We start from the raw sequence: 27566 nt of genomic DNA, 5'->3' as shown, positions 1-27566 counted from the left end.
GACAATAATACCTCTCTGACTCACCGGGATGTTGAGCGCTTAATTTATTAAACTGCAGAGTGCTTTGAGATCCTGGAATGAAAAGCATTAAGGGGCGCAAAGTATTATTGTAATAAATGACACACTTAATAGAAGAGGACACCAACCATAATAAGTGGTGTCTTAAATAAGCCCATGTATAAATTCTTCATGTTGGCTATTTCGATTCATCCATTGACAACCAGTGGAACTCCTGAGAAAAGACGGAGAGTTAAGAATTAAATTGGTAATTTTAATCTGAGAACATAGTCAAGGTTTGCAAGTTGTTACATGGCACAGTGGGTTAAGCTACTTTCACCAGGAGAGAATTTATGTCCATAAGTGAAATGAGTTCAATGCTCTCAGTCTATAAGTTTGTCTGCATTTAAAACACAGAATTCTGAATTGCTGGCAGTCCTGACTCAATATAGACACAATATCAGTGTGACAAAAGTCAGCTGCAGTGAATCAGCAAAACTATATGAAAAAAAGTACTGATAAGTGTCTGCTTGCATGATGCAAACATCCAGTTAACATTTCCCCACTTTGGTAATGCCTAAGATTCGTGTGAACATTTTGAAATTTCGAGAATAGGAGGGTAGGGATAAAGACAATTTGTAAGTACTTGAAAGTTCTCTAAGTCTGGGATTTTACATACCTTAAATTCCACAGGGTAGCTGATTTTTAGTGTAATCAGCATCTTCTACACTTAATGAAGAGATCCAAACTCATTACCAGAATGTCTATAAAGCTAGCAGGTTATTTTTTCATTCTTTGATTACGTAATCATTCAACAAGAAATGTGACATTTTAAAACTACATTTCTTCAAAGTTCAGGTCAGAATTTTATTTTGCTATCCTGACATTTAAATTTAAAGCACGTGATGGGATAACATAACAGTGATTAAAAAAACAGCACATTAACCATTTAAGAACATTTTAATCTATAACTATCCTTCTGCAGAAATACATAAACTGAAAGTTCATTATATAAATTATATTTTTAAACATTTACAGCACTCACATTCCATAACAGAAAAGGTTAATTCCACACTGAGATACTAGTGCAAAAAGTGGTTTATCTAAGTGCAAATAAGTTAGTAAGAAGTTAAGTCTTCCCACAGTGAGCCAGAGGACTTCCCATTTTTATGCAGCTCTATAAGTCCATAATTGGGGACTTATATTTACACTAAATCTAAGGAAGTAGTACTGTGTGGAAATATTGGACTTTAGAGAGTACCCACCAAATCCTTTGTGAATGTACAGTAACAAGAGAAGAGGCTGGAGTATTTCCCACTACATGCAGATCTGCAAATTCACTTGGGTTAAAGATACACAGCACCTTATGTTTTGCTGACCTGGCTCAAGACATAAATCAGTAAGTGTAAAATATCTTCTGTTACTCTCTGATTATTAAAATACAACATGGCAAATCTATATTATTAAAACTCACAAACATGCAGGTATTCGATTCCAATGGATGCCATAGGTCATCTTTGGCACATCACGGACACTACCTGAACACTGAGTATGGCACTAGACAAAATATTTTAGGGAACAATCCTGCACTGGAAGGAGAATGAACTAGATGACTTAATAGACTTTTGCCATCTCTAACTTCTATGATTCTTTTATTTATTTGTGCTAAAAAATAATTTAGCAGGCCAGGATAGAGATACGATTACACCTCAAATCTTGAGGTCATACAGTGTATCCTAGAATGAAAGCGTAAGCGCTACCCAGGCAAAATCAATGTTAAACAATTCACAAGAGGAAATATTAAGTGACTGCAATGCACAGGTCACAATCTCAGCAGCAGTTACTGAAATATATGGAGTCTGTGTCCACATACCCTAAGAAACTGTTGTGGTATAAAAATAAGTTGGAGACACTTCATAAATACACCTTTACTAATGACGAGCTTTGTTTTTTCAGCACATATTCTTTAAGTCACTGTAATGTTTAAACTGAAGGCTGTGTAGCTGGATACTCAGGAGGGCAAAAAACTTTGACAGGAGCTGGACCTAGACAATGAAACCCACTCCCACAAAAATACAAATGACCACAGACGAACCACTTTAGAAACTAGTCACCTCCAGAAATGCCAAACTCATTTCACTAACTTAACTTTCCCTCAATAATTTCTTCACACAGACACACAATACACCCATTCACATACACAACCAAAACCAAATAAACCCTATAAATTAATCAAGGTATTTCTCTTACAGGCTGGAAAGGAAGTGAGAGAGAAATTGTTATTTCTTTATTTAAATACTTGAGAGATGCTCAGATACTACCATGAGGGGGGCCATGAAAGTACCAAGATGTATAGATACAATTTCTTGCATGCCCTTGTTATGACTACATTTTAAACCAGCATCTTACAGTATCAAGCATGAAATCTGCATATTTCCAAAACACTAAAAATTAGTCTCAATATACACTTTTAAAGATTATCACCTCCATTTTTATTCTCAACACTACCACCACTTTCCTTGCTGCCACTGTCACAGGTTGCTTGAAATATCAGCTGAAGAGCACACAACATCTGTTTCAATGCCCACCATAATGGATTAGCCAGCAGAAGTGAACTGCAAGCATGGCCTATTCCGAAGAGGGGTAAACAGGTCATCTCCATAAGCACAGGCAACAAGAATCCCAAGTCTCCCATATCAGCATTGTGCCACCTAGCTGCAAGAATTATTTTAAATATTTACACTATCAGTTGATTTAGTTATTCTCAGCATTATAATGATCATCAGAAATAACTGAAGACAAGCATGTCCCCAAAAAATATCCATGGTAAGACCTGCATGATGCCCTAACTCTGATAAGAGGCCATTTCTTACCTAAAAAGTTTGGTTTATGCAACCCAGACACAGTATTCTATAGTAGATAGATAATTTTGGGGGGAGATCACCCACATCGGAGTCACTTTTAGGTTGCATTTAAGCTATCTGTTGCCTTCACTTACTGCTAAGACCTCAGCACCCACAAACGACTTTGACTTAGAAAAAGGCTTAATATGAAGACAGGATCTGCAGAATAGCAAACGTGAGTTATAAACATTAACTTCAAGGTTCTGAATTATTCCTCTTATTCAGATGCACAATTCAGGACTGTGGAGATATGTTTATCAATACTCTGTCATTCAAGTTCAGATCAGGGAAAAGGGTAGCTCACATCTACCCACTGTGATCTTGTATACCCTGCATCTGGAAGTCAAACCCAATGAGACAACAAGAAGAAAACAATCAATTCCAGACATACATTATCAATATACCATGAATATTGGACACCAGGATCCACATATATTCCCGAAGAGAGAGCTTATATAGCCAGGAGGGAAGCAGGCCCAACCTTTTCTTGAAATCAACCTTAAACACTAAGAACTGTATATCTGTCCTTAGTCTCTTAGGCAAAACCTCCACTGAACAACATCACAAAAAGAGGACTCCCAGTTTGAAATCTATTATTCAACTTCCATCCCTTTTTTCAGATATATGTAAAACAACAGCCCACCTGCTGTAAATAGGCTCAGATAAAGGCTACAGAATGTGACATCTTACACCACACAAACCACAATTCAAAAGTAAGTACCAACTAACAACAAGTTGACATGTGCTCCAACACTTTCCATCTTAGAAGATAATCTTCATTCCTTCCCAAAGAAGTAATGCATGCAGAGGAATGGGAAAAGGAACAGTCAAATGTCAGCACACAAGTCTTTGTGATATTAAAACTTTATCCCAGTAATAAGCCACCTCAGATTCCAAGACATAACATACAGTTTTCCAACATGGCAAAACTGTCCAAAGAATCCTTGAAAAAAAGAAATAGAGGCTAAACTCACATCCAGTTGGGCGAGGGATAGCATGAGTTTCCAAAGGTAACATGGGCAAACGCCTTTCTGGGAATTAACAGTTATTCAGAATCAACTCCTCTGGCACAACTAAAGTCAATTTAACTGGGAGTACATTATTTCATGCAATTTTTTTTTTTTTTTTTCATTTCTTCAAGGAAATCTAAACTTCCTCTGCCAGTTTACAAGTTCATTTTAAGTCACGAGACCAATAAAATGGGCTAACTTTTGCTTTTAGTGCAAGAATTGTGTAGGCACTAATTGATTAATTTAATGTGATTCTTTTTTTTTTTTTTTTTAATTACAGATTAGTGGTTATGGGGCATCTGATTAGAGAATTATAAGCTTTTCAAACTACCTGATTGCATTTGTTAGGATTTTGCATTAACAGCGGAATAATCTAAAGTTCACTGAAACTACCTTGTGGCCTCCTATGTTTCAGGAAGATAATCCACATAGTCAGATCTTCAGACATCCTCACTAGTTAAGACACATTAAAACGAAACATTTCCCATCAAAGATGCCAAAAACTGGATTTAGTTTTATTGCATGACGTTGCATAAGAAAGTGTATTATTGAAAGCTGTAAGGCATCATGCAATTATCAATAAGCTAATAATTTATTGTTCCTTGAGAGGTGGTTATATAGTCTAAATTTATAAAACCAGTTTCAAAAAAGTACATAAAAAATTTAACATGATGAGCATTAAATGTCGTTCACATGGCTCTAGTTTTTAGCTGTTAAAAAGTGCGTTCAAACGTACTGTCCTGGAAGGTCACTCTGTCAAAAAATGGTGCAGGAGACTATTGTCAAGTTATAAATTTCAAAAGAATGTTGTGTTATGGGATTTGAAAGCTAACATGTGGTGATATTCAGTCTTACAAACTTGCTTAAAATCAGTTTTCAATCCTCACACTTGCCGTTTAGCATAGTTGATTTAATAATCTAAAAAACATTTGCTTTTGTAACCAAACAAAGTCTACTGAGTTTAAGTTATGTACACTGAGTGATCAAATAATGAGCAGACTTCATATTCAGACATAGGACAGAATGTACTGATGTGATTTTGGTGTTAATCAATGTATTGTGCCATCCAACGGAATCCTTCTCCATAGCCTTGTCTCTTTAGCACGCTGCACATAAAGACTTCCAGTGGTCTGGCATTCAATTCTTTCAGAGATACATTGCCCTGGAAGTAAGAGATCAAAAGTATATCAAATCTCAATAGTATGAAAAAATGGGTTCTTTCTACAAAAACAAACATTTTTTAATGTAATGTTATTACCTAATTTGTTTTAAATACTAGAAATTTGAAAAATTAACCTGAAGATACCAAGAATAAAGTCCCTTTCTGAAATATACTGTGCATTCTATCATTTCTATCTGTTATATTCAGAGGAGATGAAGTACATGCAACAGGAATGCAAGAGCAAGCATGGTCAAAAAGGAGGTTTTTAAACCAAGATGATTTTTGAAAACTCACATTAGGAGTTTCTCTATGGATGGGCATTATTCATTTTGCAATTAGATAAGAAGGGCATTTGCCACTAATGGTAAGACTGACCTCAGTCATGCTGACTGTAGTCCAAGGCCAAGGAATAGCAATAACAAAAACCGTTACTACTCATTTGAAGACATTTTTGCCTGTACTGCATTTTGGGTTTGAACTTGCACAACATAGGTGCGAGTGTTATGAAAATAAGAGCAAGATAAAAAGGTAATAAGGAGGGCAGAGAAAACGGGAGAATCCAACCACCATTGTTCTCCATGTCCACTGACAGTAGAACAAGAAGTAATGGGCTTTATCTGCAGCAAAGGAGATAACAAGAAGAGTAATTAAGCTCTGGAATAGGCTTCCAAAGGGAGGTGGAATCCCCATGGTTGGAGGTTTTTAAGAAAGGTTGGACAAACACCTGTCAGGGATGGTCTAGGTTTACTTGGTCTGGCCTAAGCGGAGGGAACTGGACTTGATGACCTCTTAAGGTCCCTTCTAGTTCTACATTTCCATGATCCTACAATAAGGATCCCCCATCACAGACACACTCTTTTACCCTGTGCACTTCTGAATGAGGGATCGAATGCACAAGGGACTTGATATTTACTACTGCTCAGTGTGGACAAATCTGTCTAGCACTTAACCCTACCTGTGCCCATGCATAGGCTACACTGGCACTAAAACATAACCTCATGCTACACACTGTTGAGAAGTTGCAAATACAGCTGTATAATTGTAACTCTCTCCATCTTTTTTCCCCACATACTTGATAATGCCCATTATAACCCAAATGCTGTGTTACGAGCCAAAGGTGGGTCTTGTTCTTCTCCAGAAAAATATATTGAATTTCACATGGCTGGTCTAGAAAAATCTACATTACAAGCATGAGGGATATTGGAGAAACTTGTTTTTAATCCCCTACAACTGAATATCTGTTACACATTGAGTGTGCTATTAGAAGTAGAGAGTTCAAATAGCACAATGATTCAGATGTAAAACCTACTTTATTGCTACAGGTATTAGTAAGAACTTTTTTTATAAACTACCAATCAAGATTTCCACAGTAGTGTAGTGGAGTTTAGTATCTCATTTCTAATCCTTGGACTAATATTTTCAGATTGTATCGCTCTATGAACCTGCACTATAAATCAGAAAGATCAGTGCCTACCAAACTTTATCAAATCTCCTAACAGAGTTCTAAATCTGAAGAACTACCTTTAGAGACTTGCTCACTCAAAGTATTTTACAGGAAGCTATAAGCACTGTACCAGGATAGTTTAAGTGTGATTCTCTTTCTCTGAACAAAGATGACCCTGAAAACAATTAATAAATTATTAGTAGAACTATATCTAATCCAGAAGTTTTAGACTTTATTTTGTAGATATTACATTTTTTAATCTATGAATACTAAAGTACACAGTTTGTGTGTGTAGCTGGAAAGAAGTGATGCAAAAGAATGCTCGCTCTGGAGTACAGGGAAAGCAAATTCTAACAAGAAAACAAGCATTACCTTTCCTGTTGTTTGGCCATACAAACCAAACATCTCCCGTAACCTCTCTTCACTGATGGCTTCAGGTCTGTCAATCTTGTTACCAAGAATTAGGATAGGCACATTTGCAACAGTTTCATCTGTCATTAGCGACTATGACGGGGAGAAAAAAGGAAGAGGAGTTCAATGAGAATATGTATCCTTGTATGCAAGGAGAGGAAACCAGCAGCAAACAGTACTTGGGGTGAGGGATGGAGAGAGCGGAGGGAGGAAAAAGAACACACTGCTGAACCCCCTGATTGGGTGGCAGACGTGCCCATTTTCAGGTACTGAGAACATAAGTTCAATTTAAAAAAAAAAATCCAATTTATTTACTTACATCAAGTTCTTCTTTTGATTCAGTCAATCTTTCATGATCAGCACAGTCCACCAGAAACACAATGCCATTGATGGCAGGCAGATAATTTTTCCACACTCTGCGAGCTAACAAAGAGCGTTATAAATTAACAGCAAAATTCAGAGTAATGCACAGGATTTCATTAAATAGCAGAGTCTTTAAAAGGGCAGCCAGTTCTATTTTAAAAAGTTTAAAATCTTTAGGACAACCTACCCTGCTTGACATAGCTTGAAATACAGAAGCAAAAAAGGAACACTTTACTATTTGAACCAGGAGAAAAACTGTTCATATCCGTAAGTACAGCTCTAAAAGTCTGTGACTTAGTGTATTTTTTAGCAGTCAAATGGCTTATGACGATCTGAAGAATTTGAAATTTTTGATAAACTGTATTGCACTTTCAGTCCAAGTTAGCAGTAGAAGAGGTGGAAGTTTTATTAGTGCCCATGATAGATCAATTCCACATGTGCATAGATATACTGCAGTTTACCTTTTCTATTAACCTAAATCAGCAAATGTAAGTTTAAACCATAAAGGCTGGTGGTAAATCTCAGGGTAGGGGTTTTTGTTTTGATCTTTTTTATTTGGTTTTTCTAATGGTCACATCAATCAACGGCTTTACCCTCTACTTCAGCTCTATGTTGCTCCCACCTAATTTTATATTAGGGTGCAATGAACGGTAGAGAGAGAAAGCAGATCAGGAAATGTTTTCTATAGTGGCAAAAATAATAAGCCTGAAAGAATAATATTTGTAGCATGGTTTGATATGAAACAAATAAAGGTTACAATTATTGGCACTGAAGTCAATATAGTTACAAGGACAAATGAGCCAGTTGAGTCACTATCTTACCTTGAGCATGTCCACCCAGATCAAAAGTGGTAAAAGTCATACCAGCAATTGTCAGCTCTTCTGAGGCTAAAAATACACAAAAATGGTATGTTCTCTTACGGTCTTCAATGGGAATATTTCCTGAATAAGTGGTACGGGGCTAGGCCCAATAATCAGTTTTCTTACTTCACTAATAACACATTGCAGGGAGCTTGAGTGTGTAACACTATGTAGCCCACATAAGCAAAATATCTAAAATATTGTTCACTCTGTCTTCTTCCCCTCTTCCTCCCAAGAGTCCTTTGGGTCCTCATGGACCTATTAGTCCATTTTTCATCTGGGGTTGAAGTCCCCTCTTACAAAGCCTCCCTGGTAAGTCATAGTCAACACCCTTTCAGCCAAAGAGAACCAAACAGCATTCCTGTAGAGCAGGCCTGCACAACTCGTAAAGCGGCGAGGGCCATATTACTCCAAAGAAAACAGCTGAGGGCCGAAACCCCCCGGCCCCGCTGAACCCCCCCACAGCACTGTGCAGCCCCCCGAAACACAACACCCCCCGCCCCACAGAAACAACCCCCCCAGTGCCACCCAGCCCCCCTGAAACAACCCCCCCCCCAGCACCGCCCGCCCCACAGAAACAAACCCTCCTTCCCCTGCGGGTCACACAGTGAGCCCACCTACTCACCCCCCGCGGGCCGCACAAAGAGCCCACGCGGGCCGCATGTGGCCCCCGGGCCGCATGTTGTGCAGGCCTGCTGTAGAGGCTGTTAATGGCATGTTTGCAACTAGCTGTAGAGGCAGCTGTTGAACAAAGCAAGGCACTCCATCTCTCATGATCTGCACTCTCAGCCCCTGCTAACGTGCACACTCCATGTCTAAGATTTTTAAGTAGCCCATACTGAACTATATTACAACAAATGTAGTTTTTGTAATATTAGTGAACACACTACAAAGGATGTGGCACACATGAGAGATTTAAGGCACTGTTTCTAGTGTTAAAGAACTGGGGGTGTTGACTTACTGGGATGTAATGTAGGGACATGTTGTCCCAGTCTGTCATCTTTGAGCATGTGCAGCAGTGTAGTTTTTCCAGCATTGTCCAATCCAAGAAATACTAGTTTACCAGATTTCTTATACAGTCCTGTTTTTTAAAAAAAAAAGTGTTTACTGAATATATTGATTTTATAGTGTAATATTATAACGATAAAATGCAGTACGACCAAAGGACTACAAGTTTAAATTATGACATGTAACAGAAGATTAACAGTAGTATTTTCAGCTATTCTTAAGCAGAGGACTCTTCCATATCCTGTGGGACCTCGCCTATGCTGGAAGCCCAAGATATCACCCTTGAACAGGGGATGTTTTCCTCCATTTTCTTCTCTGTCTATAACTGTTGCAAAGGAAATTGTCTTGGCAGGTAAGTAAAGGGGAAAACTGGTTTTAAATGTTATTTGCTGTTTTTAATTCTACACATATTCTATTACTGGTTGGTGATCTTACACATACTAAGATGCATTTAGTAGTTTGATCAATAGAGCTTAAAGACATGACAAGCCTTGCCTAAGACACGCATCGATGCCTCAGGAGAGTTACAAGCTTGTGCCATCAACAGTGTATAATGCATAGATGAAATGTTTCCTGTCATGTGATAACGCTCTAATAATATGGATTAGAAGTTTTACATTTCATTAATCTTTATAAGAACAAAACTTCACTTTTAATTTCACCATGTTTATGCCTCCAGTATAAACAATAACTAGAGGGGAGGAGGGAAGGGTTAAAAAGTAAGACATTTTAAAATAATAATTTTTAAATTGAGATCATCAAAGGGTGATTCTCTTAATTTATAACACTACCTCCCTCAACACTGTATCCTGGATCAGAGCTATTCTCTGCTTCTGCAAACTGTTCAATGCTAAGAATGCAGTAATCTTAAAACTAATGTCAGGTTGAAAGTCACCGCCTGTTTTGAAGACCTGTAGAACATAGAATCTCCTTTAAGGGAGTCCCCTTACCCCCTTCAAAGAAATGTGACCTGGCCAGACTGTTCAATACATTCTGTTAATTACCACTGCCAGCCACACAGCTGTTAGTTTTCCGTTAGTGTAGAACAAGGTTTAATGATAATAAAAATGGTATAAGAAGGAAGAGTGAAGTATGAATTTCAGCAAGAGAAACCTTTTTTAAAAAAAAGATAAAATTAGGCTGTTACATGTTCCTAAAGTTTGAAAATCACACACAAGTACAGAAAATTCAGTGTTAAAGTGGGTGCCATTAAGAAAAACAAATCAGCATTACTTGCGATAGCTAAATTTACCACTGCATTTCTATTACTTATTCTGTGTATAAGGAATAAGCAAGGCAACTACTGTAGTGAAGTAAACGTTTGGTTATCTAATGGTGCCCACTGTATGACTGGGTCTTTCATTATATGATGCCATTGTACTTGGCAATGTGATATACAATTAAGGAAATATTTATTTTACAAACTTTATGAAGATATAGAAATAGCTAATGTAGTAAATTATTGGATTATACAATTAATATTGTGCTATTAACGTTCACCAGCTTAGTTTCTCTGCATTCATTATGCTCAACTGTGTATTATAATGCAACTGTCAAAAGTTGTGTATTATTTATATTTCCAATTGCTAGGTTCACGTGTTCGAGAAAAGAGAAAAAAAGTCTATGTATTTGTGGTCACAATTCTTCTAAAAATGGGCCAGACAGAGCACTGCTTGGGTCTTAGGTTACTGATGAAGGCTTTTGATAAAGAAGAGATCCTGCTCACGCCATACCTGATGAAGGCTGAATTGGTGATCAGACTTTTTCTGATCTTTGTTTTTGTTTAGTGAGGACTTTTTAAAATGAATCTTTCATTTGGATTCTGAATTAGACAACTTCTGAGACACTGCAGCATTCCACATACAGACAAACATCTACCCTGTTAACCTTTATCCTGGTATTATTTACTTACCTTCTCTGCTTTTAAACTGTAATCTCTAGGATCACATTCGAACAGGGAACATTTATAACCTTGGCAGAGAAGGCTGTAATTCTCTAACAGAATCAGATGAGGAGAATGAATCTGGTACTCTTCTAATACTACAGGTATGTTATTTGTTATCTGATGACTGAATGTGTGTTCTCTTGTGCCAAGATCATAAATACTAGTAGTATGTGAGTTAAAAACATAATGTGTATATAAAGACCATTTAAAAAACAGTGGTTTCTTCTTCAGATACAGCACATCTGACTTCTCAAATTCAGCTCTTGGAACATAACGGATAACCAGGATAATTTGTAAGTTACTGAGTAAAGTAGCAAGACATCACCATCTACAAAACAAGAAAAGGTCATCTAACAAGTTCTTACATTGTTCAACATACACCACAGAAGAGGTGCATGTCCTCCCTTCAGGAAGTTTGGGAACAAGTGAATTCATTATGTGGAAGATAACTGCGTAGGATGGCTCTAGTTTTTTTGGCATCTCTTTCCCTGGAAAAATAGCTAAATGTACTCCCTTCAAATTTTCTAAGAAGAACAAATAATACCTCTTTCCTGGCCAAGACATTATTTACCTATTCCAAACAAGAGCACATTTGTACCGCAGAGCTATACATTTCTAAGTATAGATAGGTACATTATGGACAGAATGAAACAGCAAATGTTGCCCCTGCTTCTCAGTACTATAATACAATTTTTGTTGGGTTTTTCATAAGAATACAAAGTGCTCAATTGGTAATACTCCAACTATAAAGTACAGCAAAATCACAATATACAGAAAAAATTCCTTCCCAGAAATCTCTTCATGGACATTTTTCTTTTATGATTTACAAAATGTTATAATCCCTTCAGGATAATAATATATCAGTAACAGTAAAATCAAGGGCTCCTAATTTATTAGGAAAGTCTGTTTAATCATGACAATATAGTCCCATTTTTTAATTTAGAAAAAAATCTTTGAGCAAGAGTAGGAATAGAGGAAGCAAGTTGCTCTTAGGGTACATAAAAGGACACATCAAGAAACATTTTCCCTGGCACTTTGGTCTATAGTATCTTTCTCACTAGAAATATCCTTGGAGGAATGTGGGGGTGGGGTGGAAGTGGCGAAGTTTTCAAAAGTGCAGCAATCACTGCTTGATTAAATAAAGTAAGAGCGATAAGAGGTTATTCCACTTAGTTGACATTTCACTGGCTAACATTCAGATAGCTGGCCAAGGGTCTAACATACAGTGAGGAAGTTTAAACATCTAACTGATAATGGCTAGGCGGGTGACTTGGAGTGATTCATTAATCTTCTATTATTTATTTAATAAATACATAAAACATGTAAATCATACACATTACTGGTCTATGTAACCATGTGTCCCCTTACTGTTATCCTCATATCCCTTTCCTTGCCCTATCTGTTGAGAGTTAAGCTCACATATTGCATCCTGTATCAACCTGGCTTGAAACATTTTTGGGTAGGAACTGTTTTCATATTACGGGCCCTTCCGATGCCCTTCATCTGATTTTAGTAACACTTAACTTAGTATGGTACCACTGACTTCACTGGTACTGCTCATGCAGTAAAGTAAAGTACTGTTCAACATGAGTAAGGATGTCAGAATCCAGCTCTCTGTCATTATACAGGGCCACAATTGAGCTCTTTGATCCTGAAAGAGGCCTCCAGGTAATACCATAATACAAATGATAAGTGATAAATGAGGTATAAAGTCAAGTCACTGGGCCCCGTTCTCTTCTCTTGCACTAGTGAGAATCAGGAGTAACTCCACAGAAGTGAATGGAGCTACACCAGTATAAATCTAGTGTGAGTGGAAAATCAAGTCCATTGTGTTCATACTACAGTAATGCTTCCCGAGGTACACAGGTTTGTGAGGCACCTCACTACCACCTGCACTTAGTGTGAGGAAGCCATGTCTGTGCCTGCCAGGGGTCAGCTCCCTGACTCCACCACCCAAAGGCAGCACAACCACTCCCCTCTAAGCCTATGTAGGCCCCACTCTCAGGGAAAAAAAACAAAAAACAAAAAAAACGTATTTTCTCTAAACAGAGGGATGGATGGATGAAGAGTACAGTAAGGACTCAGTGCTGTTAAGAGAATAACTCTGCTTAATATTTCACATCTTTAATTTGAATGTCATTTCATTTACACCAAAATAAATGCTGCTGTTTAACTAGTACTATGTTTTAAGGATGCAAATGTAAATGAAAACCACTATAACAGAGCAGCATAAAAACTTACCTAAAAACTGCAGTACACTACTGAAACCACTGTAAATCCAATCAAATATGAAGGACATATCCGAATCTTAAGGGGTCTGAAAGAAAAAGAGAATGCATTTAAGCACTATCGGAATATCATATAAAACATCTGTCTGAATTACGAGGAATCCAAAATACTGGATGAAAAAACTAAGAGCAATTAGCATGGATCAGTAGATAGATTCATTTTTTGGTATTCAATTATCAATCACCTGGCACTTAGTTTGATCTGAGCTTTGCTTTATATAGTTTACCCCTGAACACTATGCTGGACAGCTAAACATTTTGAATGTGTTAAAGAATTATTGTTACAGCAAGGACTGCCAGAATATGATGTACTGTTGGAAGCAGTGTATTCGGGTGAAGCAGCCTTGTAAGAGAATGCTATCAGAGTCTAATGAGTAGTTTGTATTCACAGATAATTTATTTATCGGAGTGGAAGTTTAAGCCCAGAAATCTGAGACATCAGTTTTACCCTCATTTCAAAATATATGTTTATCTTTTTTAATGATTTATAAATTAAGGGTCTTTCAGCATTACTGTTAAACACCTTATTTAACAAGATTTATAAACTTGCATTAAAATAACTCCAAGAGTGGCTTGATGCCCCATAGAGTATACTGCCACATGGTAGATCCAGTTCAATTCTTGATCCCATTCTATTATTCTCACAGCCAACAGGAGTTAAGACTATTGCACAGACTGCATACTAAGACACTGAGATGAGGAAGGGGTGCCACGCAGCACTCAACAGCTTCTTCTAGGAGTGAGCTTTCCATATTTTGTAAAAATGTAATAAAATCCTTTTTTTAACTAAATCAGAAAAATAATAATTTTGCCTTAAATTTCAAAATACAAATGCGCACTTCCGTAGCACCTTTTGCTTCCATTGGAAAATTTCAAAGCACTTTACAAACAATGAATTTAGACTCACAACATCCACATATTTTACAGGTGGGGAAACTAAAGCATGGACAGGCATTAAGTGACTTGTCCAAGGTCACGCAGCAAGTTTGTTGCAGAGTTGGGGAAAAGAACCCAGATCGCCATACTGCCAACACTCACTGTTCTTCCTCTGTATTGTGATGGGAAAAAATGGAAGTCTTAGCAATGGTAGTACAAATTAATTTATTTTAAAATGGGTCTGTGTAGAAGCACTGAGAGTTATTTAACTGAACATTTCATATGGAATTTTAGCATATAAATTTAGAGGGATAAATACTCTGGATAGGTCAGTGCACTGTCCATCTTATCCTAATCACTAGAGTTGAGTGAATTGACTTTCCAGTACGGTGATTGTACCTGAACCACCAGGCTATAGTATAGTCATTCCCACATTCTATACTATTTGTTGTCATTCATAATGGGACTTTATAAAGACAGACTAGTGAATAGTCATTATGAATTACTATGAATGATGATAAAAATCATTGGGCTAGAAAGAGAGAATTACTCTTTAATTTGATGATTAGGGTACTCACCTAGGATGAAGGAGATCCAAGTTCAAGTCCCTACTCCAGTGACTATGTAATTATTTACACAAAGTGAAATAACTTCAATAGGAAAGACTGAAAGAGACATACACCACAATATCCCAAAGCCAAGTAGCTAGGGCATTTTCTTGAGAGGTGGGAGACAGAGAATAGTTTCTGTTCTCCTAACCATGCATTTCTGGGTGAATTTTCTAGTTGCTGATAATTTTTTGTCCAGCTCCATGTCCAAAAGGAAGAAAATAAATATTTTTTCCACTAGAGACTAGCTAATTATGGGGGGGGGGGTCTATCTGCTGCTTAAATCAACCATCAAGTTTTAAAGTTACACCCGTGTTCTCAGGGAGAAACACTGGTACATCAGATCATGGAGGCGTACAAATACGTTTTTCTTGGCCAATAAGATACAACTAGAATGGTCCTGGTTTAGACCCTCTTCTCCTGGGAAATAACAACTAAGTGACAGCAAGAAGGCCATATGCCCTAAGTTTGTTCAAAGAGCAGTATCAAGCAGTAGAATCTTATCAAGAAATGCTGCATTTGTGTGATAGAAACCCATTAATGGACAACCCCCAATACAAAAATAGCCTCTCCATGTACCCACTAGTGATGGATGCTGAATGCTCATCTGAGGAAGTCAGCATTCATTTTGCACAGAGCTAGAATGTACATCACTTCTGAAGCAGTATTTGTGATGTACAAATATCACTGCCACTGACTCACTGCTCTGCCATGGGCAACTTGCTTAATCTCTTTAATCTCAATTTCCCAATCTTTAAAATGGAGATAAGTACTGTATACTTACCTACCCCCGGGGATGTTCCAAATTATTGTTTGGACAACATTTTGCAAGCATAAGGTACTTAGTGCCAAGTATCAATTGCCAAGGCACTCTGGCCATGTCCTCTTTCCTTTGGCAAAGCCTCATCCCACCCCGCCCCTCAGACTAGCTACAGTTTCCAATGCCACCTGAGGATCTTCTAACACTGGTGATCTTCCAGTGGCTGGGTGAAATGGTTTTAGAGACGCTTTGCATCAGTAATATAGTACAAACTGGATGAAGCTCGACACAGGCCAAAACCTACCAACCCACCTTTGTTACAATGATGAGAAAAAAGTAATAGCTTAGAAGCTTGAAACAATCAATTACTAGCCCTAGGTGAGAAGAATTTTTCAGTGTTGCCACAAAGGGACAGACCTATCCCAGGAACAGAGCATGAAGAAAAAAAGGAAAGGAATATTTTAATTTGAATCTTAAAGCAAAGTTTGATCCATCCAGTGCACATTTGCTGTCCCATCCTCCCCATAATTTAAACGGTTAGGGTTAGCCATGAAGAAACCTAGGATTCCTCATTCACATCATGAGTTACTGGAAACTGAGTTGATCAAATAAGACAAAAGAATGACTAAGGAATAAAAAGTACCACATGAACACTAAGTCCCACAACACTATGAATACAACTGTCATTTACATGTCTCAAAAGCAAAGGTCAGGAACAAGCAAACACAGAACATACACGTCAGCAGATTTGTTTATTGCTCAAACAAAATACCAATCAGGAGAAGCCTCTTTGAGGCTTAGAAATATTATCTACTCAAGTAACGTACAAATCAGTGCAAAGGGTGTGATGCAACGGAACTGCTCAAATTACTGAAGTGAAAATAATTTCTTAAAGCCTAGTCACGTTAAATAAAAAACTCCAAAGATTTTCTTTATGCACTATTAAACTGTAACAACATGCAAGATTTAAATATGCTATTAAAATGAGAAAGGGTTATTCAGCGTATACAGTTGAAATTAGAGCATTAATGGTTAAATCCCTATCATAAAGTAAAATACAAAATTAGGTTCTCTAGTGCAATGAAAGAATCTTAGATTAGTCAAAAGATTTGTGGTTTTAAAATAGGACGTGTCCAAATAACTCAAAAACATACCAACAAAAATTAACAGTAATAACACCTGACAACACTGAAAATTAAAGGAAAGATAGCTTGACAGTTATTTTAGAAGGGAACATTGTAATATTTGGATGGGAGTGTTAAATCTACTGTTACCACGCAGAAAACAAACTGCATAATTTTAATCTGAGCTTCAAATCTATTAATTAAATGACTTATCTCTACATTTGATATGAAACGATTATGTTGTAACTAACATGCTGAAGTCTGGCCACTACAAAACAAATAAAACAAGCAAAGGCTTGCTGTACACAGCCATTTAAACTGGCATGACTGATCCAAAAGCACCAGAAAAATTTAACATCCATATTCTACAAACCACAAGGAAGCCAAAGGCTGTCTGTTTTGGGGTTCTTTTAAATGATATAGCTTTAATTCTTTTCAAGGCAATTTGAAATCATGGGCTGCTGTTTTTTGGGGAGCCATTGTTTTCGTTTGTTTTTGACTGCAAACAGATTTCAGTTGGTTTGTGACGATCTTTTGGTACTGGCTGTTTCAATAAAAATCACTTTAATTTATTGACCCATGCCCTCCTTAAGAAAACAGAAATAATTTTATTGAATCACATCAGAATGCCTAACATATGGTTATCACTTCCACGTATGTCTCAACTGTGACTAACATTACATCATCATTACACCCTGAGCTTGATTTTGTAAGTTATATGGAACCTGTCTTCGGCAGTCACTCAACTGATCAACAAAAACTGTTGCTTAGTGGAGGCGATCTTCTACTTAAGGTGAAGTAGAATTGGACACTATAACTTTGGGTAAAGCTTGAACAACCTCTTAAGACGGAAGGTTCCTAATAAGAAAGAGTTATCAAACAGACTCATTGTAATTCTATCATTCCTTACCTGTCAGGAGATAGATCAGAAAAGATTACATTTTCTTTCCCTCTACCACTATAAATTTGTTACAGATAAAAATAAATTCTGTTATGCTTTCCAAGCTGGTTAATATAGTGGTTGTTCTGTTTAATATGGTGTTAAATTAGCAATTTTAAATACGTTTTGTTAGGATAGTGGATTGTGTTCTTTTTTTAAATTTAACATACTATTACTTTACAACACAAAAAGCATAACTAGTAAAAAATGACTAGTTTTATTCAAGTAAAATGCCCTTTGCATAAACTGAAAAGTGCATTCTACGGGGCCTGGAGAGACTGCTAACAAAAGCTTAGTGAATCATGACTATCCAACATGACTGCACTTTAACCAGTGTACTCTGAACTTCAATAATTCCAGGAACACAGTCTTCTAGAAACAACTTGGCAAACAAGTGTTTAAAGTCTACTTTAAGGCTGTACGCAAATTTTATTGCAGATTTGATCTAATTTCATAAAATCTTACCAATGGGGAAAAAAATCAATATCCTTAACAAAACTCCTTATTTGAAGTTATGATATACATCTGCTCTAGTACAGATCATTTAAAAAAATAAGGCTGGAATGCATATTTTGGCCCAATAAGTCACCTCAAGAATACCTTTGAGGTAGGGGGAAAGGGAGTCACTTCAAAAACGAAAGAAGTAACAGATTTTTATGCATTTGAATGACTTTCTTGTAAATAGTTGTGAAACCTCAAAAATGATTTATATCATCATCAATATAGCTCTGTAACTATGTGCTTCAGTAAACAAAGGAAGATAATGTTGCAGGATGTGCTAAGTTTTTTTTACACTATTTATTTAGGAAGTTTTAACAAGTTTACACATCCTTGCCATGTAAATATCAAATACAAAACAATCATTATAATGTTTAGCTTTTGTTTAAAGAGGCATTATATAGGCATATAAATTAACAGATCTTTCTATAATCTTGCACTCTAGGCATAGCATAATTTTTAGCTTTGTTTGAAACAATAAATAAAAAAATAAGACTGTGAAAATGGTGATGCAGCAGTTATGTTAGATCCGAAAGGAAAATAAATACACTATAACTGAAATAATCCAAGTAACAAAACCTGGTTTCAGGTCATATTTTGAAAGTAAAAATAGACTTTATGGCCTAGTGTAATTTTCTTACATGAAAAAAAGTTTACCTAGGAATTTGAATAGATATGAACCTTTTTCCTCTTAGCTGCGATAATATATTTTTATTATTTTTACAAACGGAATGTTCCGAACAAATCAATCCAACATGCCACACTAAAACAAGATTCACGGTAGCAGATAAATTCAAAAAGTTTGTAAATTGGAAATGAATACTTACTGATGCTGTATTGAAGACCATCAACATCAAAGAGAAATACAATCCAACACTGAAAAGGAATTGCCAAATAGTACTCTTACAGATTAATGCAATCAAGATAAACACAAGGAGTATCTCTATCGTTTAGAAAGCCCTTTCTTTGGAATGCGTTTCCAATAACAAAGAGAAAGGAAAATAAATTCCAGCAAAGACAGGTAGGTGAAGAGAGGGAGAGTAATGAATCATCACTACAGGGATTCTGACTCACAGTTTTCAGAGTCACTTAGCTATTTTGGATGATGTAATGAATGGAGGTGGTCACACAATTCTCAGACAAAATAACTGAAATAATGTGGAGATGTAAGAGTCCACTAAAATGTATTAAATACACTTCAGCTGGACCATCAGATTGCTGAAAGAGTCATATTCACATCACCTTCTAATACTCAGAGTTGTTATATCTTAGTGTTTCCAGTAAGAGAGATGCATTTTTTATTATTAGTCTGACAATACCAAAGCAAGGCTTGGAAAACATAAATTGCCGCATATCTACTATTTAAAAAAGACTTAAGAAACTCAAGGTATTTTCTTTCAGTAAAGTTTACTTTCAGATTCAACAGGCGGCAAAGCCAAATAGCAGTTGTGTGTGATTACACAATCCTTTGCACTGGGCCTGTCCTTCCAACTGCGCCTGCCTCTTTTTATTTGTATATATGTTTCCTAGTCCTTAATAGGTAGCCAATATTTTGTCAAAATTTCTCAGTGCCAAGTAACTCCTTTGAACAGATTGAATGAACATTGTTAACATAATAAAATAAGCAAACAATCTTGCTGGTGGTTTTACGAATTAAAACACTTTTATAATAAAATATCCTTTCTTATACAGTCTATCTGATAAAATATCAATATTTTTCATTTTTAAGAGTTGTCATCTCTAGTTCCAACTTTTAAAAAAATCTATAAAATTTGTGATATGTTATTTAAATTACTAATATTTTCCCAATAGATTCCTTCTAAAAAAAACACTTTCTAGTATGAGCCATGCCAGGTGACATGAGCAACTGAGTTCTCATTTCCTAGCTTATGAAATCCTAATAGGAATCTTCCATGCCTGTTGTGCAGTGTTTTTAACAGGGCTTATTGAAAACCATGCCTGAATCCCAATTCATAGGGAGTGACCCCCTAGATCACTTCTTATTAGGTCACTACAGTTCCAGTGAACTTGTCCAAAACCCTTATGCCAACAGTACCATTTAAACAGTTTTTCAGTAACAGCTGTATAAATTAAATATTGACAAAATGCTAATGGCTGATATTTAAATGTAGCCCAAATTACCGCAGATATTCAGTTGAGACATATTTTCCTTCCAATCAGGAATAGTTCTCAATACCACTACAAAAAGGATGGCTGAGACCACCTTTCAGCATCAGTTGAAAGCATTTTTGTCCTATCTATGCAAGCAGTTAAAAGTGTTTTCAACACCAAGTGAAGGAAGACTGAGGGGGGAGGAGGATATCAATTGCTGAAAACCATTATCCGGAATTGGTCATTTCCCTAATGTGGATGGCCCCTATGAGTTTCAAACCACACTAGCTAACGAAAAATAACATGCTAAACCTCAAAATTCTTGTTACTCAGTTCTTTAAAACTTTACTTTAATTTTTTGGGGGGCAAGGACCATGGCTCTTCTATGACATACTCTGTGTGGGTGGGATTATCCAACTTATGGGTCAATAGAGGAAGACACAGTCATGCCTTGAAACGTGAGTTCACCTGCAAAGAAACATTCACAGAATCCAAGTCTGTAATTGTATAGCACTTAGCATATTCAGCTATGATCCTACACAGAGCCCACAGGGGTTACCATCATAACAAACATATTTCATAAGTGCATTGTTAATTCTCTGGAAACTACACTGAATCTATATCAAGCAAAATCCTCCTATTACAGATTGTAATAATCATTATATTGGCCACACAGTGCATTTCCCCCCTTTTCAAAAGCCCTGAACATAGAAGGGATACAACACCTTCCTTCTAATGATCTGTCTGTCTTCCCCTGGCTCTAATCTCCAACTGCCCATCACTATGTGTCTCCCATCCCATCATCTGATGTGAGCTTCCATGACAGAAAAGACATCAGTTGTGATTTAATCATTTAATTCAATGAGTTATCTACCCAGCATGAGAGAGGTGTTGGAAAATAACATTTTACGAACAACCTATTACTTTAACAGTGTATGTGCACACACATGAACAGAATGAGGGCAGCACGGTCTAGTGGCTGAAGCACAGGCCTAGGAGCCAGGACTTCTACCCACAGCTCCAGCACTAACTCACGCTATGACCTAGGGCAAGTCACTTAAGCTATGTCTACATTAGCACTTTTGTCGGTAACGTTTTTGTAGGTCAAGGATGTGAAAAATACACCTCCCCGACCAACGTAAGTTTCACTGGGGACAGCACTGTCAGTGGGAGACCATCTCCCACTATCATAGTTACCGCCACCCGTTGGGGATGGTTTAATTATCCCGGCAGGAGAGCTCTCTCCCGTCAGCAAAGAACAGCTACACAGGAGATCTTACAGCAGTACAGCTGTGCCACTGTAAGGTGTGTAATGTAGACATAGCCTTAGGCCTGGGAGGGCGGGGGAGGATCAATCTAAGTTACGCAACTTCAGCTACGGCGAATAACGTAGCTGAAGTCGACATTAGATCGACTTACTGTGGTGTCTTCACTGCGGTGAGTCGACTCGCGGTGCTAGAGTACAGGAGTCGACGGGAGAGCGCTCGGGGTCTATTTATCACATCTAGACTAGACATGATAAATTGACTCCCGCTGGCTCGATCACTGCCCTCGGATCTAGCGGCTAGTGAAGACATACCCTTAGTGACTCAGTTTCCTTGTCTTTAAATTGAGGACAATAATAATTATTTACCTACCTAACAGGGATATTGAGTGAATGAACTAGTTAGGCTGTGAGAACTAGACCTAAACACTGCAAGAGAAAGCTAGAGTATTATTATTAAAAGGGATCAATGAAGGAAAGAAAAATACAAGATCTAAGGAGAGGAGCATACAGTAGTTTACATGGAGAGAAAAGTTCTGCAGGCAGCTGAGAAAGAGAAAAACATGGTGAGAGGATGAAATCTTGGGGCGACAAGTAGGAGCAGAATAGAAGACGTTGGGGGGCAAATGGAGGAACCAAGTGGGGGGAGAGAAGAGAATGAAGTGGGGGCAGAAAGGAAGACACTGAGGGCACAAGGGAGTGAAGGGGAAAGAGGGTACAAAGAGGAAAGTATGGGCAGGCAGAGAGGAAAAAGGAAGACCGAGAGGAAGGTACAGGTTGGGGCATCGAATATAGACAGGAAGGTGGAGGGAGACAGTGGTTAAGGTACAGATGGGGATGGTGGGGGCAGAGGGGAAGGTATGGAGGGCAGTGGGTATAAAGAGGAGGATAGGGAAACAGAGAAGAAGAGGAGCAGAGGGTCCAGGTGGGGGCAGCAGTTACAGTGAGGGGGGGGACAGCAGGGAAGCTACAAGTGGGGGGAGTGATTACAGAGGGGAAGGTGGGAGGCAGAGTGCACATGCAGGGGCAGTGGATACAGGGGGTAGAAGGGAAGATGGGGGTACAAAGGGGAAGATTGGGGAGCAGCAGGTACAAAGGGGAAGGTGGGGGAGCAGCGGGTCCAGGTGGGGGGGAGGCAGCGGGTCCAAAGGGGAAGGTGGGGGAGCAGCGGGTCCAGGTGGGGGGGGAGGCAGCGGGTCCAAAGGGGAAGGTGGGGGAGCAGCGGGTCCAGGTGGGGGGCAGCGGGTCCAAAGGGGAAGGTGGGGGAGCAGGTACAAAGGGGAAGGTGGGGGAGCAGCGGGTCCAGGTGGGGGGGGAGCAGGTGGGAAGGTGGGGGAGCAGCGGGTCCAGGTGGGGGGGGAGGCAGCGGGTCCAAAGGGGAAGGTGGGGGAGCAGCGGGTCCAGGTGGGGGGCAGCGGGTCCAAAGGGGAAGGTGGGGGAGCAGGTACAAAGGGGAAGGGGGGGGAGCAGCGGGTCCAGGTGGGGGGGGGGAAGCAGGTACAAAGGGGAAGGTGGGAGAGCAGCGGGTCCAAAGGGGAAGGTGGGCGAATAGCGGGTACCAAGGCGAAGATATGGGGGGACACAGACGGATCAGACAGCAGGAGACAATGGTGGCGGAGGACGTGGGGGTGGAGGGCCCGGGCCCAAGCGCATCGCGGCGCCCCCGCCGCTCACTCACCCGCTGGTGCAGAACCTGAGATCCAGGCCGCCCCGCTCCGCCCGGCACCGACACGGACCCTCAGCGCCCTCGGCCCCGCCCCCACCCCGCTCCTTCCGGGCCCAGCCGGCCTTGTCACACTCAGCGCGCTCCGCCCGGCGCCGGCTCCTGGAGCTCAGGGGCCGCCCCAGGACCCCGACTCACCCGCTCCCCTTTCCTGGGAACTGCGCTTACTGCGGGCTGCCTGTCCCTCCCGCACATCCCCAAGGCTAAGCGCTCCTCCCCACAGGCGGGTTGCCTCCTTCCAGTACGGGGAACTTATCCTGTCCCCCCTCCTGCCGCTTCTCGGGGCTGCCCCCAACTTGGATTCAGCCCAGGGGCTGCTTCCCAACGGGCTGCCCCCAAACAAACTCCCTAATACTGGGGCCACGCCCCCACTCACCCTCATTCCATACTCACCCTTTTCTGGGGTTGCCCCTCAGATCCCCCCAGTCCAGTACAGAGGCAACCAACCCACCCACCCTAACTCCCCTCCCCAGTGGGGCATCCCACACCCCCAGGCACCAGCCCTGGAATTAGGGTTGCCAACAGTGTATTTAAAAAATAAGGGACTAATTTCTTAGCCTCTCCACCCCACCTCTCTTCCCCATATTATTATTTATTTACTAATAAGCAGTACTCACCTACATTCACCGGGGGTATTTGTTGCCGCTTTTTGCAACACTCAGCAACTCCCAAACCTGTACAGAGATGAAAAAATAAGGGGCAGTTGGCAACCCTATCTGGGGCTGCCCCCCAACTCATCAAACCAAGTCTGTGTGCTAGCCTCTGAATCATTCCCTGCCCAAAACAGGGGGGTTTCCTAAGTCACTCTCCCCCCTTTAGCATTAGGGGGGATGGCTTTCCAAATTCAGCCTCCTGCCTTTCTTCCTCATCACCAGTTGGATCCCCAGTGCAAGAGCTGCAGCCAGGCCCTAAATCAACCCTCTGTTTTCTTTGCCATGGTTCCTTGTTGAAGAGGTGCTTAGAATTGTATTTTTTTATTTTTAAATTCTTCGCTTACAATACAAAGAAATAATGGAAATGGGCTGCTTTCTTGATGTAAAGGCAATACATACAAATGTCACAAGAAATGTAGCATTTATAGCACAAAAGAGGTTCTTGTGATTAAAACACAAGGCTTGGAGTCGTGAGACATAGGTTATGCTTCTGACTCTGACGTACACTCACTGTGTGACTAGGCAAGTCACTTAAATTCTCTGTACCTTAATTTTACCATCTGTCAAACTGGAAAAACACTTCCTTACCTCAGAGGGGTGGTGTGAAATTCAGCTATTAATATTTTAAAGCACCCAGTTGTAAATACAAACTATTTCAGTAATGCTCCAAGTGGGCTTAAGCTTGCAGGATCAAAGTCTATTGTTGTTATAAAGAAAGCTTAATATCCCAAGCTATTGTAAAATGTATGTTTGGTATTGTCACTGATGCCAAGGAAGTAAATGAATTAGTATCTGTGGGAAGAAGAGAAAATTGCAGTGATAATGGTGACTATTTTTCACTTAAGAACTGCTGTAGAGAACTTTTACTCTTCCATAATTTCTTCTACCGATTTTATTAAAAAGTGGCTAGTAATTTTAAGTGTCTCGTCCTAAGTAGCTCAAGTTGAATCACTTTAAAGAGGTCTGATTTTCAGATGATGAGTGCTCAGTACTTCAAGGTGTATCAAGATGGGCACCCAAAAACTGAGATCCCAAAATCACTAGTTACATGCTAAAGTCTTAATATAATTTATCAAAATGTGAACTATGACCAAACCAAAAGCAATTGGCTTTAAAGTCCCAGCACAGTACATGGTTCTGCACAGCTTGCCTATGTGTGGCCTCCATGTATAGTGACATTGCACTTTACACCTGCTTCTGAGAGAAGTTTGAGTAAATTATCCTTGAAGCAGAGTCATGAGCCAAAAAAAGTCACCTGCAACAGCATTAATAGAAACTATAGCAACTTTTAAGTTTCATTCTTCCTTTTTACACTTACATAGTGTCTCATATAAAAACAAAGAAATGCTGAACAACCCAGAAATACTGTACTTCTTTCTAGCCTTCCACCGGTCCATAAATATCCCCACAGTAAGAACTCTCAGGACTATGCAAGAAGCCATCAAATTAATGCATGTTAAAAAAATCTAATACAAGAAAATCCAGTGTGAATTGCTACATCTTTAGGGCCTGATCTGATTCCCATGTAGTCAATGGAAAGACTCCCATTGATCTAATTTAGAAATGAATTGGACCCTTATACCACTATTTGTAGAATACCATCCCCTCAGTTATACAAAACGTGTTAACAATGAACAACCAATAAATACATTCGCAATGCTGTTTTTTAGATTATACAGAAACTTTTTTTTTTTGTTCAAATGAGGAATTTTTGAAATTCCACCTTTACTGAGTGAGGATTTGTTGGCACTTTTAGTGATTTAAGCATTTCTATGTTTTTTTATTTTTAATGGCATAAATCCAATAAGTCATGTGATGTGCACGTTGTATAATCACATACTTGTTTTGCTTATATATGCCTCTTTATAAATGCTAATCTCAGGTTTCCTATTAAAAAGTGAACTATTTGTTGGCTGCAATAAGAATGCTGAAATCCTAAACGCTCTTTTTATTCAAGTTGGATAACTGTGATAGAGACGTACTCCAAAGTATTCTGGTTGGAAAGAGTAGACTTTTCAGAGCCAGCATTACAGCATTTGAAGGCTGTTCAGTGACCTGTATGAAATGAGCTGCCAGTAAACAAACGTCTATCCCACAGAACACCAACACAGTTGGCTCCCTAGCCTCATGAGAGAGACTCCGTTAAGGCCTGAATCAGCCACAGAGACTATACTATATTAATTTACTAATTTCCATTCAATCCTTTCAAACATTTATAAATTTATCACTGGAATATACTCCATTATGCAAATCTGAAATGGAACAAGGTTAGTAATTTGATTGTCTGAAGAGTAATTTGATGGCAGTAGAAAGTACTAAGAATAAAAAAGTATCTTCATTTTGTAACTTGAGGCAGGATTTGAAACAATACAATAAGACAGTCATGTAAGAGGAAATTGACACATTTGAATTAATTTGAACACCTTTTTTTAGAAAAGGTGGTTGGAATAGAAGTAGCTCAATCATTAAAAAGTATCAGGAGTTAATAGTTTATCTTATATTTAAAACTGTATGAGTATGAAATATTAAGCCAAATTCAGTCCTGAGGTACATGGGATTCTTTTGTTCAGTTGTTTTGGTCCTTTGTTCATCTCTTTTTACATGTTGTTGCTTTATTCTTCTCTATTTGGTGTTGTAATTTTTACTTTATTAATAAAGATTGATGAAATATTGTCTAATTATCTTTTCAAATATTTAAAAGTTTATTAATAAATATTTGCATCACTGTCCCATTGAAATTAACAGGGACTTGCAAGGAAGCATAGGACCACATGAATAAATCCAATTGCAAGAATAGGACCAGAGATACTTCTCTGAACTTTGACTATGCAAACTTTTATTTTAAATTGCTAATTTTGAATGTTATTGTTGGAGGTATGCAGTATAATTGTAACCATGACGGTCCCAGGATATTAGAGAGACAAGGTGGGAGAGGTAATATCTTTGATTGGACCAATTTCTGTTGTTGAGAGAGACAAGCTTTCGAGCCACACAGAGTTCTTCTTCAGGTCTGCGAAAGGTACTCCAAGTGTCACAGCTAAATGCAAGGTGGAGCAGATTGTTTAGCATAAGTCGTTAGCGCTGTAGGAGGTAAAATAAAGCACTAACAGTTAACTTAATTTTGTATTTTAAACATAGATATCACAGCCTCATGCTATGCACAAAAGTGATGGAAAACACAGTCCTGGGAAGTACTTAGATACTAGAGTGATTGAAATCACCCTAAGAAAGATAGATTTTTGTATTTTTTGTACATTCACAACCCAGATGACGCATTGGTCTGAAGGGAGTGAAAGATGAGGTACCAAGGTCCAGAGTAAATGGGAAACAAAGTTAAGCATGTGTGTAAGTACTTGCATGATCAGGACTTAAACTGGTATGCCGGATTTCTACAATCATAATTTAATCCTTTCAAAGGTTCTTTAAAGAGCTGGTAATATTTTAAGGAATTTTTTTAAATATTCTCTTTATAACAATACTGTCAGTATTATTTCATATTTCCTTTTTTCACTATTTGTATTATTAGTAGGAAGAATATTTGGTTGAAAATCTAGTATTTAGTGTTTCTAAATTCCTCTGCTCCTGTTGCTTATTCCCACTGGGTTAATTACATTTCA

The 27566-nt window shown here is 38.6% G+C and overlaps 2 protein-coding genes across 3 annotated transcripts in view; one reads left to right on the top strand and one right to left on the bottom strand.

Moving 5' to 3' along the window:
* Nucleotides 1–257: 257 nt before the first annotated feature.
* SAR1B (secretion associated Ras related GTPase 1B) lies at nucleotides 258–23353 on the bottom strand. Of its 2 annotated transcripts, XM_054038471.1 has the most exons (8): nucleotides 23252–23321; nucleotides 19025–19073; nucleotides 13345–13420; nucleotides 9112–9231; nucleotides 8112–8177; nucleotides 7247–7350; nucleotides 6889–7020; nucleotides 258–5072 (listed from the first exon to the last, which is right to left on the bottom strand). In XM_054038471.1, exons 3-8 carry the CDS (start codon nucleotides 13400–13402, stop codon nucleotides 4956–4958), a joined length of 597 nt encoding a protein of 198 aa, XP_053894446.1. In that variant the 5' UTR covers nucleotides 13403–13420; nucleotides 19025–19073; nucleotides 23252–23321; the 3' UTR covers nucleotides 258–4955. The 2 variants fall into 2 exon arrangements, with proteins under 2 accessions (XP_053894446.1, XP_053894447.1); XM_054038472.1 differs by lacking the exon at nucleotides 19025–19073 and having other exon boundaries at nucleotides 23252–23353.
* Nucleotides 23354–26047: 2694 nt separating this feature from the next.
* Nucleotides 26048–27566, top strand: part of SEC24A (SEC24 homolog A, COPII coat complex component) — a 54058-nt gene continuing 52539 nt past the window's right edge. The window contains exon 1 of the mRNA XM_054036816.1: nucleotides 26048–26216. Within this exon, the coding sequence (XP_053892791.1) occupies nucleotides 26207–26216 (10 nt within the window). The 5' untranslated portion in view covers nucleotides 26048–26206. The remainder of the gene's footprint in view (nucleotides 26217–27566) is intronic.

The sequence above is a fragment of the Malaclemys terrapin genome, chromosome 8, assembly GCF_027887155.1.
Source record: "Malaclemys terrapin pileata isolate rMalTer1 chromosome 8, rMalTer1.hap1, whole genome shotgun sequence".
In the NCBI taxonomy this organism is placed as follows: Eukaryota; Metazoa; Chordata; order Testudines; family Emydidae; genus Malaclemys; species Malaclemys terrapin.
Note: the sequence above shows the minus strand (reverse complement) of the source record. Positions and strands in the feature narration are given on the sequence as shown.

What these genes read in the sequence shown, in the direction of transcription:
- SAR1B (XM_054038472.1), bottom strand. Translation starts at nt 13,402, where the DNA reads ATGTCCTTCATATTTGATTGGATTTACAGTGGTTTCAGTAGTGTACTG. An exon ending in TCTGGGTGGACATGCTCAAG is followed by an intron (nt 7,351 to 8,111) that starts GTAAGATAGTGA and finishes GCTCTTTGTTAG; the next exon opens with CTCGCAGAGTGTGGAAAAAT. An exon ending in ATGGCCAAACAACAGGAAAG is followed by an intron (nt 5,073 to 6,888) that starts GTAATGCTTGTT and finishes TCTTACTTCCAG; the next exon opens with GGCAATGTATCTCTGAAAGA.